The 12,642-nt window shown below is 39.8% G+C and overlaps 1 protein-coding gene across 50 annotated transcripts in view; it reads right to left on the bottom strand.

Moving 5' to 3' along the window:
* MBNL1 (muscleblind like splicing regulator 1) overlaps positions 1–12,642 on the bottom strand; it is a 200,187-nt gene that overhangs the window by 103,443 nt on the left and 84,102 nt on the right. For 6 of the 50 annotated variants that reach the window (XM_023621132.2, XM_070239158.1, XM_070239162.1 and 3 more), the window contains one exon: positions 11,620–11,739. The exons of the other annotated variants lie outside the window; for them this stretch is intronic. In XM_023621132.2, the coding sequence (XP_023476900.1) occupies positions 11,620–11,625 (6 nt within the window). In that variant the 5' untranslated portion in view covers positions 11,626–11,739. The remainder of the gene's footprint in view (positions 1–11,619; positions 11,740–12,642) is intronic. 50 annotated transcript variants of the gene reach the window in all.

Here is a 12,642-nt window from a genome sequence, read left to right as displayed (position 1 = left end):
CATTATGTCAGTGTTTTTAATCGGAGGTGCTCAGGACTTTCCTCTAGGGCAACCTTCGCTTTTTGCTGTGGATGATAACGGTCGCTTTAATGGTCCTCCCGACCTTGTCAAACATAACTGTAGGACCGCATTTTCCTAACTTCAAAAAAGTGACTACAATGTCTAATAGAAAACGAAATGGGAATTATCCCAGGAAAATGTGGTCATCCTGGACAGCAGGGCTATTCTGTACATCAGGGTTATTCTGCAAAATGATAACTCTCACGTTAACCCCTGTAAAATAAACTCTTCTCAGGAAAATGATGGAACAATATGGAGAAAATGAACAAGAAAGGAAGAAGAACAATAAAAGTTTTTAAAAATAATGAATGTGGCTTATTTTTGTGAAAGGTGTGAATATTTTTTTAAAGTAAGGAAAGAATAGTTTAAATAGATATTGGTAGAAATTTCTGACATGAGACACTGACAGGCAGAACTGACGTGGATCATCTGAGGAAGCTTCTCCCAGCTTTCCAGAGGGACGCCTGCGAACACCCCTGCCCAAGGACGCAACTTCGGATCATTTCTGTTTTAAGGTTAGCTCCCTTCCCTGAATCATCCTTAAGTTTTTCTAAGATTTGGACCCCATCCTACCATATGAATTTGACCTCTGACATTTGACCTCTTGGCTAGGAAGCACCCTGACTTCCCATTTTACCTTTTTCTAAGCCTGTCAGTTCCCATCAGCCCCACCTCATAAAACAGGAGGCTAACTAACCACTTCTGTGAGAAGCAGGCATAAAACAAAAGGCACAGCAAGACAATAACAACAGCCTACTGAATACCTAGCGTACGCCAGGCACCGCTCTAAATGTTTTATTATTTATTCATTAATCGTTTCATTTATGGTTTATTAACAATCTAATTGCTTATTAATTTATTAATTAATGGCTTATTAATCTGTTTAATCCTCAAAACAGTCCTATAGCTCTATTACTAACCCCATTATAAAGATTAGCTATCTGAAGCTCAGAGAGGTCTAATAACTCACCCAAAGATGCACCAACAGTAGTAGGTGGCAGAGCTGGGGTCTGAGCCCATCCCATGTGACTCCAGAGCAGACGCTCTTAACCACCAGGCTACACTAGTATGTTTGCCATTCTACTCAGAAAGGGTGTGCAAGTTATCAGTCTCTGCACATTATGTCTAATGTGTTGTACACACACATATTTATATACATAATGGTTTAACTCTACAGCCATCCATCTCAATAAAAACAGGTTTTTAAAAATATTTGTTTAGCGTGTTCCCTGTGGAAAACTTCTTTTTTTTCTAATTGAAAGATTCTTTTAAAAATTCACACATCAAAGGCCAACTGCCAGGTAGGAAAACAAGACTGGGGATGAGCACAAACACCGCTCACTCTGTCTACACCATTTTCTCTCTCAGCATTGACACTGTATTTCTGTAGACAAAATTCTCCGTTGGAAGAGATCCCATGGCTTTTATTTGTACCGCTGCCTCTTATGTTTTTAAAAGGGGAAAACAGAACAGATTAAACTGCAAAGAACATGTCCAGGGCGAGGGCTGGAGGAGAAGGGCGAGTCCTCCGGTCATCTAAGCGACCTCACCTGTGAGGGGTTTTACTGTGAGTTCAGCTTCCGTTAGTCAGCACGCACTGCTTCAATGACATCTCAGACTTACTGCCTATTAAAAGTCTCATGACGAACTGCCAGAACAAACTAAAAGCAGCCATTAAGAAATAAGAAACAGGAAAAAACCCAGCACTGCAGCGTTTCGTCACACAGATAGGATGCTGGACCCACGTACAATTCAGAGATGCACAGCCATAGATGCAAACGATTAAACAGAATCATAGAGAGTTAACATCATGCAATTCCTGTTCTAGAGTAAGTGTCTTAAGGTAAAAGCAAAAGCTTGTGTGTGTGTGTGTCTTTCCCTCTCTGGGCATGCTTGTGTCGACACAGAGAGTGGGAACAGCGGCGGGCGAGTGAGAGGGCAGGCTTACAGGCACAGTTGAAAACGAAAGCAGAGGAACTCCCTTTCTACAAAACAAGATACACCTGTTAGTGATTATTTTTCCATTTTCAGACTCAATTTTGTTTACTTTCACATCCATGTGTGTTTTTTAAAGCAAAATTTTAAAAACGTGTGATAAGTTAGCACGTGATTTAAGAATCTGTTCTTGAGATCCCCTGGAAAGTTCCAACTATCGTAATATAACAGAAGCACTACTGTAACATGTGGTCTTTTTCAAATTAAAGAGACACAAGTGCTCATGGAAACATTTGGTTTGATTTTAACTCTTAGCTGAAATTTCTAAGCAACTGTCTTCCAGGTGCCAGCACAGAAGATCCTGGGTTTGGATACAGGGCGCTACCATTTCTGGCCCAGGACCTAGAATCCTCGCTTGGATTACCTAAAAACACCGTTATGGCAATTTAAGCATCAATGTAAACTGTTAGGCTTGACACTAAGCACACTTAATTTTCTTTGTTCTTTTTAATGTGTTCTATGTTTTTAATATAGACTTTGATTGAAAGATGCTTTCATCTTATTTTGGGGAATACACATCAAAAGAGTAGTAAGACTTAAAATTAAAAAAAAACTGAACGTTTCACCAATCGTCCTGCACAAATGTTTCAGCTTTAAGAATTACACCCTGACTTCCCACGTCATCTGCACAAGCTCCTCACTTTATGTTCATATGTTACAAATTATAATTTTATAATGTTACATATTAAAACCATATTTTGATAACTTCTTCATATAAGTGTATATACATCAATGACATATTTACAGATACATTCTTCCCCAAGTCTCTAGTACCAAAATTGAGGTTTTAGTACCAGAAATATCATTTTTAACTATATGAAAAAAGAATGTAAATGGATTCCAACAGCTTTCGATTCTTTAAATTTGTCCTCTGCTTGAAAAGTTTTATAAACAATTTGGAATACTTTTTTCCTACATTCATCAATCAGGCTACACTGACCATTTCAGTTCTGCCAGGTCCCTAACGCAGTCATGACAAAAATCACGTAGGTTCAGTTCCCTAGCCGACCCCTAGGGTCCGCCTTAACCCTTCCCTTCCACCCCTGTGCAACCGCCCCCGCCCCCACCAGGGAGGCCCAGGGTGTCCTATGCTTCCAGCACTGCAGCCTTGTTTTCTGATGCCTTTGGTGGCCACGATTTCCTTAAAGGAGTTCTTCTGTCCCATTTCTGGAACTTAAATTCTATTATTTAATTATCAAACGTGCATTGAGTGCCCACTCTTTCCCCGACCCTCTCCAAGGCATTGCAAATAAGTAAAATAAACCTCCCTGATCTCAAGGAGTCGAGAATCTAGTCAGGGAGGGCAGACACTTCAGCAGCAAGAATTTAAGAAATCCCTCCTGTCAGGCTGACCCCTGACACTCAACGCAGCCCAGGCTGACTCACTCTCGAGGACCTGAGCCCCAGCTGCTGGTTTGGGCTCTGGTTCAAAAGAGAAAGAACACAAGAACGAGAACCCTACCATCTGCTTACCCAGGGCTATTCCCATCAAGTGGTGACCTCGATGCCAGCCACTGACATCAGCCCAGACAAGAGGTCCACCTGCCTTCCTGATGGTACAACCACCCATATTTGGGTCAGTTCTGACCTTTGACGCCTTTTTCCCCCCTTTCGCCATTGGCTTGCCCCTGAGGTATAATGGCTGTGACAGAGAAAGCATAGAGATTCTTGGAGAACGGAAGCTTATCTAATTACCAGGATCCTATCCATCTCTAAAACTCTATGGGTTTCTGATTTTCACAAACCATGTGTTTCATTCTGTGAACATAATGTATTTTTTAAAGAAATGTTTGTATGTCTACCAATTATTAATAAAAGTCATTTACTGGAGCTTTTTTAATTTATATCACATACTGCCCACAGTAACCCAATAGAATAGATACTGTTATTGGCTTTATACACCATAGATAAAGAACCCTGGATGGGTTACATAACTTGCCTAACATCACACAGTTTGTATGTAGGCAATGGGGCTGGGACTCCAATCCTTGGAAGCCCTTCTCCTAGAGTTTCCCCTAAATCATTTAACCCCTCCTGTCAGCATACACAACATCATGATTTATTGATCACAAAAGGGATGGCTAGTGGTGAGAGGCAGTGCCAGAGTGCAGAGGGCATGAGTTTGTGCTGTGGATCCGTGGCTGGGGCTGCTCCCTGTGGAAAGTGTGTATGTGTGTGTGTGTTCTTGTTTCGTCTAGTTTTCCAGTCAGACAGGCTTGGGTCTGACCTTGGGAAGATTACGTAACATCATCAGCCACTTACCGGCTACTTTCTGCATGCTCGCCACTGTGCTAAGTGCTTGGTACACACTGTCTCATTAAATTAAACTAAATCTTCATAAAAACCCAGACAAGGAGATGATATTATTCATATTCAAGAGTGGGTGGGACTACCACTGAGAGGGGATAAGTAACCTCTCCAAGGTCAAATAACCAGTGAGTGAGCGTCAGCCCAGACGGGGTCGGAGGTTTGGGCACACGCACCGTGATGGCACCCGGCCATGGAAAGGGTGGAGACTGAATTTGGAAACCAGCACTCACTGCCAGGGGTTACAACTAACAAGGACCTCCATGGCAGGCCCCTGCAGCCATACGCCCCGGGTTTGAATCCTTGTGTCCAGTTGTGCCATCTTGGGCAGGTTATTCAACTTCTCTCGGCCTCAGCTGCCTCATTTGCAAGGGTAAAATAATAACACTACAAACCTCCAGGCGTTTTTGTGAAGAATAGATGAGATAATTGTTGTAATGGGACTGGAAGTAGTAGGTAATCAATAAATTATAATTAACTAAAGAGATCATTTTAATTTTGAATAATTCTGATTCAGCAAGCCTTTAATTCCACACAACAAAATAATGAACACGAATATTTTATTTTTGAAGTGTAAAACTCCCCTAAAAGTATAAAAAATGTCAGCATCCTGTCTCATTCCTAGAACTGTCCTCTAATTTTGGTTGCTTTGAGCAAGTGCAGATCTGGCTCTTCTTTCTTTCCTACATGGATACGTCTAATGAGACTGGGAGCCTTTATTTACTTGTCACAACAAAGAAAATATATCAAAAAAATATATCACATATTTGACATTTCCCAATATCTATTGTAAATACTCTGCTCATATCCCACCAGTCTGGACAGCTCTCAGACTCTCCAAGAATGGACAAGGAATAGATGGGAAAGAGGAAACAGCGGGAAATGAGTTTTATGAGTTGACTGATGGCAGAAACACTCAGAGGTCACTATGATTGGGATGAAGACCTTATTTTGAGAACTAGCCTAAGACTTCTAAGACCCTCAGAGAATAAGTACTTCGCATTTTTTCTGATGTGTTACAAATTCCTATTCCAAAAGTACCCCAACTATTTTTCAAATTGAACTTCCTAAAAAGAGAATTCAGAATTTACATTCTTGGTTTTGCACACATTTTTCACCTAGGTCCATTTTGGATCTTGAGTCCACCTTGGACATCATGCAAGGGGGCTGGATTACAATCATACCTCCCAAAGAATCACATTACAAAGGAGCCCGAGCATGGTCCTATTAAATGATGGTAGATATCCAACAAAGTCAGGGAAAATTTAGAGTTCGAAGTAATAATTCTAAGTCAGCCAAGCAGAAATCATTTAATTAATAAATATATCAAATAATTTCACACAAATATAATTACTGTAGCACAGGGAATGTGCATTCTTCCCACTTCCAAGATGCCACAAATAAACAGGTATCTTTAAAGATGCAAGCTGAGGAATTCTTCAATTTTGGAAACAGTGGAGGTCAATTAAAAATTTTTGCTTAGAAACAGAAAGTGAACTGCTTATATATGCACATAGGTCTAATCTTTTTAATTTTAAGAAGTTAAATTTTCAGAAAATTGCCATATTTACAAGATAGTAAACTGAAATAAATAGCAGTGCATAGAGGCAAGTGACCAGATTAGAATTCAGTGACTTGGATGCTGATCTTGGGTCTGGGCTTAAGAAATTGTGAATTTTCAGTCCTCTGTTTTCTTATCTGTAAAAGGGTCATTCTATTATCTATTCAACAGATTTTCTATTCAGATAGTTGCTAGGATCTGTATGACAACACTATTTTAGGATATCATGTACCTTTTCTCTATGCCCTAAAAGAGCAATCACGAGACTAAATATTCCTGTATTATGTCCTGCTTATGTGAAGTTACTTTGTCCATAAAACATTAAATACAACAAATACCGTTAATTCACTATGTTCCATTAAAAATATTTTTAAGTAATTTTAAAGTTTCAAAGTAATTTAATAAATGCCCAAGTTCACTCCATATTAATATTTAATTAAATCATTTAAAAATTATATATATATACACACATATATATTTTCTGTTTCATTTCTTGTCCCAGTGAAATGTAAGAATTCTAGATAAATAAAAAAGGGAAAATGCACTCTAAATGCCAACTGGAGAACAATGCAAACTCCTAGCTTCAGACTGTGCCATGCATTTTCAAAAATTTTAAGCTCATTATAAATGTTAAGAATTAAAGCATTAAAATCTCCCTTCTCTGTTTTTACATATGAAATCACTCAGTTTAAAGCACCAGAAAAACTTCAAAACATTCTATTTACACGTACTTTGAGGTCTAGAGGGGATAAAACTTGGATATTTCCAAGTTGAAGATATTTCAGTTTTAAAAATAAGCATCGTAAATAAGCACTATCAAAGATAAATCTTAGTTCTCATTTTGTACAGCTATTAGTAAACATTCTTCTTTTTCATTTTTAAAATCTCAGTTACATTTTTGCTTATTGACATGAAAGAGTTTCAAGGTGACAGCAAACAGCCTTGACTCCAACTGCAGGGAATCAATTAAGAGATTAAATCCGTATTGAAAAGAGAACAAAGGGGAAAAAAAAGAAGGCATGAATTGATTGGAAGGCCACCAAAGATCTCATACAGAAGAGGTGTCTTAATACCACTTCACAGACTCATGCCTGCGAATGGAGGCAGGGGAGAGAGTAAAGCGTATGAATGAAGAACAGCTGTCACGGAGGCAATGATGCTGGAGAGATGCCCTGTGCTGAGTCACTCCCAGATGCTGCTGGTGTTCCCTCCCAGCCTCCTCCGTGCACAGAAGACCCCACAGACGTCCTTCATCCAGGTTATTTGAGCCCACGTGGAATGATTTTTTCCCCAAAAGACAGGGGCAGAGAGTAATCTCCTTTTTTAAAAACCTGAAAATAAAGCCCTAAAAGATAATAGCCCGCTACATTTAGAATGCCAATCGGTCACTGTTGACAAAGGACTATAAGGTACCCTAGCAGGACCACGAGAGGAGCTGCTCTTCCTGCTCCTTTTGAATTAATTATGGACTTAAGAATTTGATTTTTAAAAATTTGAGGATACATTCATTTAGTATTTCTGGTTTTGAACATTAACAGAGAGGTAAATAAAATACAGGCATTTGGAAAAATAAAGAATTTCTATTTCATTTTTAACTGTTTTGTTTCTCAATTTTTGTCTTACCAGATACACAATGCAGATCGTGACAAAGAAGAAAGGGCTGCGTCCTAGATTCCAATTCAAAGAATGGAAAAAATATTTTCAAAAAAATCTACTCAATGCCAAGTTTAATATAAATAAAGTAGAATAAAAATGTGAGTATCACACCAAATTTCTAAAAGATACGTTTTCAATAAGTAGCGTCGCCACTTCAAAACTCCTATTTTGGCTCTATCACCAAACCCAGCGTTCCCCAAGGACACTCTTCAGCTATTAGTCTACGGTAAGCCCAGGGCTGCAGGGGGTTTTTTTGGCTTCTAGAAGAGCTACCTGGAGAAATCGGAATCTTACCTTTCCATATCTTCTGGAGAGGTTTCCTGGTGCTTTGGAAAGTCCTGAGGTCTAGGTCAAACAGCCAGTCTCTTGCTCCCAGGTCTTAGGGGCTTGGAGAAATTCCAACACCTGCTGCTACCACTGAGTGTGGAGGCCAGGAGAGCTTCAGGGTTTCGACAGCAGGCTCGCTGAGGCACAGCCAAAGCTCGGGAAGCCTTAACAACTGAAAGCAAGTGTAGAGAGCAACGTGGTACCCAGCACGGGCTCAATCGTAGCAGCAGGGGGAGGAATGTTCCCGCCCTCCGAGAGTTTAGAGGCAGCCATCAAGGAACCCAAGGGTCTGTCAGTGGACAGGGCGGAGGAGGTGGAGAGACATCCGCGCAGCGCGAGACCCTGGGGAACCAGCAGAGCCCAGCTACTGCTTGGAAAGAATCACCCCAATACCCCAACAGGACACAAGAAGCAGTGGGGAAATGCAACACGGCACGCAGGACAGGCCAACCTCGCGCCCCATGAGAAAGCCAGAAACACAGCTGAGGAGGGGCTGGAGCCCAGGTCTAGAGAGGAAAGGAAGGGAGACATATTACAGTGTGCCTGCTGTACGGAGGTTAAGATCTGATACGTGACATCACACCCCTAAATCCTGTCATCATAACACTTACATTAACGGAGGGAAACTTACAAACGTAGAAAGTCACAGGGAGCTGATCCCCAAGCCCACAGAGGTTAAGGGGCAAAGTTGTCCATTAGTGGAGGAGAAAACGGAAAGATAGAGAAGGTTAAACTCAGCTGATTTTTAAACTGAAAAACAATTTAATTTGCTTTTGAAACACAACACACATTTATCAAATACGTCACTTTCTATTGTGATCAGATGAGGGAGACAGAAGGAGTTCAATAAGAGAAGAAAAAATGAAGAAAAAGACGCAAGTGAACCAAGTGCTCAGAGATAAGAAGAGGGAGAGACAGAAGAAAGGGGGAAAAGAGAAGAGGAGCGAGAAGGGAAAGTGTGATTAACTGGGCAGGTTTCAATGCGCTGCCGGACAAACTGCTCACTAAGATTCTCCTGAACCTGGGCTTCAGAACATCAGGTTTTCAGTGGAGATGCTCCCAGCTTGTCAACCACTATTCACAGCTTTTCAGCTGCTCACAAGCCCTCAGGACGACATCTCAAGGAGCCCACTGAATATTAAATATTAAACAGCTACAAGAGACAGACCCTAAGACAATTTTGCTTTAATGAGCTGGACAGAATCAAGTCAGAGACTAAATATAAACTCTGCCGATCTTTAATCATCCCTCACATGTATCAAAATAAAACTGATCAGGCTCATTAGGAACTGTCACTTTTTCAAGACTAGAATCAAATTAAGCATGCATAGTATTTTATACTTGTGTTAGAACTAAATGAGAAGAAACTCTACCGCCCAACAGCAGGTATGTGTGTGTACCTCTTGACTTCCGGTATTTACTTATATATATTTTTAAATCCAAGTTAAGGGAAACAGTAATAATAATCTATTTTATTTGGTGTCAAATAATCTTGTCCTGGGTAAGGTTGCTTTCCATCCCTAACCTCCAACAGGGAAAAATACACAAACACACACACAATGTTAATAAGATGCAATAAAAGCAGTTCTTGCTCAGGAAAACTCACTGATGTCCAGTAAGTCACTAAGGGTCAGGCATTTTTATAAAATGAAATAACCTTATACTAGAAAATACAAAGGGCTGCCTAGGCAGCTAGTATTTTAAATTCGAGAGAACTGGGATTTTATAAGGCAAGAGGGTAAGGCATCTGAATTTCCCTTTAAAAATACTTTCATTGTATAAACAGTGCCTAAGTTTCCACGTTGGTTTAAACTAAAACTTTATTTTTTAAAACATAATAAGGTCAATACAACAGGTTTAGATAAGCAAAGACTGAATGATCCCCTACAGAAGGAACTACATGGAGGTTGACTTTTTTTAATGTAACAGTCTGACTTCAAATAAAATATAAAAAATCAATCACAGTTTGTTTTTCTGACCTGTGTTCTCAATCCCACTCATGAAAATCAGTTTCAACAATCTAAAGAACAAAAACTAAAACAAAAAAAACCACCGTGGATGAGAAGACAAGAAAGTGAATAAGCGTTGCCGGTGTGAAATTGTGGAGTCCATCCACTCACAAAGCCCTTCAGATGATATGGTATGGAAGGATTATTTTCAGTGGAAATAGAAAAGTCGGTACTGGCTTTTAAAAAATAAACATATTGCTACTAAAGTATCTTACTAAAGGAGTAAGATTGGGTCCTCTAAACCAGTGTTTCCCTGTTGTGAAGCATCACAGGGAGAAATTTTTGACAAATGTGCTCACAATTGTCCCCCTGCAGCTAGTTAGCCTAGCAACATACTAGGCACTCGATAAATGTTTATTGGCTGAACAGTGGTGCCATGTGTGAAATGGAACTCCTCAAAAAGCGTGTGTGTGTGTGTCAGGGTGTGGGGGGGTATTGTCAAATAAAGTTCTTAAAAGTTAAAATAAAATTAAATAAGAACCTCTATTACGACACTGTAAATGCCTGAACTTAACTGCCTGCTTTTTTTATGGAATACCTACTAACATTAACTATTCTAGGAAAATTTGGTCTACACCTCTATGAAAAACAGTATTTCTATTTCTTCCAATCTTTTCATGAAAGACACAGGTAAACTATTAATTGGCACATATTCACGTCTGTCACGGATTATAAGGTGGAAAAGATATATATTTCAAACCACACAGTAGGCTTTGTCAAAAAGGGCCTCTACGTTGGGGACAGAAAATTTTAGAGTAAGAAAATTTTAGAGTGAGAAAAATTGAGATAGCTCATTCAGATTATTCACTTTACTTATAAAGAAACTTGCTCAAGGAGCCAGCCCATTGGTGGAGCGGTTAAGTTCCTGCGCTCCACTTTGGCAGCCTGGAGTTCACCGGTTCAGATCCCAGGGTGCAGACCTATGCACTGTTTACCAAGCCATACCGTGGCAAGTGTCCCACATATAAAAACAGAGGAAGATGGGCACAAATGTTAGCTTAGGGCCAATCTTCCTCAGCAAAAAGAGGAGGATTGGTGGTAGACATTAGCTCAGCGCTAATATTCCTCAATAAAAAAAAAAGAAAAGAAACTTGCTCAAGGAAACTACCTTGTACTGGTACATAAATACATTAGCAAAGAAGTTTTTTATTGCATATGTCAAAATTCATCCTGTGCAACTATCTAATATAATCAATATCTTACTAATTTGCTTATAGAATTATCTTGAATTGAAAAGAATATTCCTGGCAAGACTTATACATATAAATAATTTCTTAATTTAAAATCCTATACTTTACTGTAGTGCAAAAAGGAGGTGCTCATTTAGAATTGAAAGGAGGAATAATTGCTTTCATATACTAGAAAGTCTTTTTTTTAATCATTGTGGGTACAAGAGTAAAGATTAAGTAGTGACTAAGAAATGACCTGGGAAACTATGCTCCACATGCTATGGTACCTAACAAACTTCAGGGCTAGGACCTTCAAGTACTACAGCTGGGAATAAACATGAACTTTATCTGTGGAACATAAACAGGATCACAGATGAGGTCACTAGGGTTAAATCTATGATTTCTCCCTAAAAGAGCATTCTGACGTTCAGAACATCAGAGGCCGTTTTCCCATGGATGCCATCTCAGCCCTCGACAGAGCAGCCTGCCCAAAGACAGCTCAGTGAACTAGCTCCCCACGTGCTTAGTCACTCACCAGCATCCATTAGCCAACTCCATGCTTTATCTTCAATAGATAAGATACGGCTTCTTCTTGCCATGGTGCCATGAAAAGGTTCCAGAAGGTTCCCCTTAAACAACATTTCCTGAGTGGCTGCTGCAGCACCAAGAGTAAAGGATACGCCAGGTCAGCCACTTCTCCTTCCCAGCAATATGAGCAGCAGCAGCAGCAGCAGAAGCTGGAGCAGACCATTTAGACCCAACTCCTTGCAAGATGCTAGCCAAAGCATTCTTGTTCACTCGACACCTACACAGAGTTCGCCCGTATGCTTGTGCCTTTCCCACACGGTGTCAGAACAGGTGTTTTCCTGTGATCATGCTTAAAATCTGCTCCCCAACAAGGTGATAAATATACTGCTACTATGAAATTCTAAGCTTCTAACTCTCTGGAAAAGAGGTAATTAGTGATTTGCTTTATTACAAGAACGCCTTGATGAATCCTTTTTAAATTTTCATCACCCTTCCCACTCCTAATAAGCAAGCGGATTGCCCTAAAATTTCCTGTTAATGAAAGAAAGGATGTTACCATATAAAATAAATGCCATCCTGCAATTTTGGTCATTTCTTTCATAATATTCTATCTGCCTTCCTGGCATAGAATCAGTCTTTGCAAATGCTAATGTTTTCATAATCTTTACAACACTCCCAAGATGGGGAAATATCAGGCCTCAGGAACTGTATTTCACAGGAAGAGCAATGACTTCTTTGCCTCTATAGTTCGTTCCAGTTTTGATAAAACTGATAAGTTCCTTTTCTTTCCATTCCCAGTTAATCTTCACAGCAACTACAGATCAGGTTTATTACTGTTCCATTCACAAACGAGGAGAATGAGGCTAAGTCAAGTTACATCATGTGTTTAAGGTCATGGAGCTCACAAGTGATCAGAACCAGGCTCTACAGGTCCAGGGCTAGAACCCATGAACACTTCGTTAAAACTGCAACATGAGTTCTGCTTTTCATTTATTTCTGTATTGCAAGTTTACCTTGAAGAGGATAGACA

This window comes from Equus caballus, chromosome 16 (assembly GCF_041296265.1).
Source record: "Equus caballus isolate H_3958 breed thoroughbred chromosome 16, TB-T2T, whole genome shotgun sequence".
NCBI lineage: Eukaryota > Metazoa > Chordata > Mammalia > Perissodactyla > Equidae > Equus > Equus caballus.
Note: the sequence above shows the minus strand (reverse complement) of the source record. Positions and strands in the feature narration are given on the sequence as shown.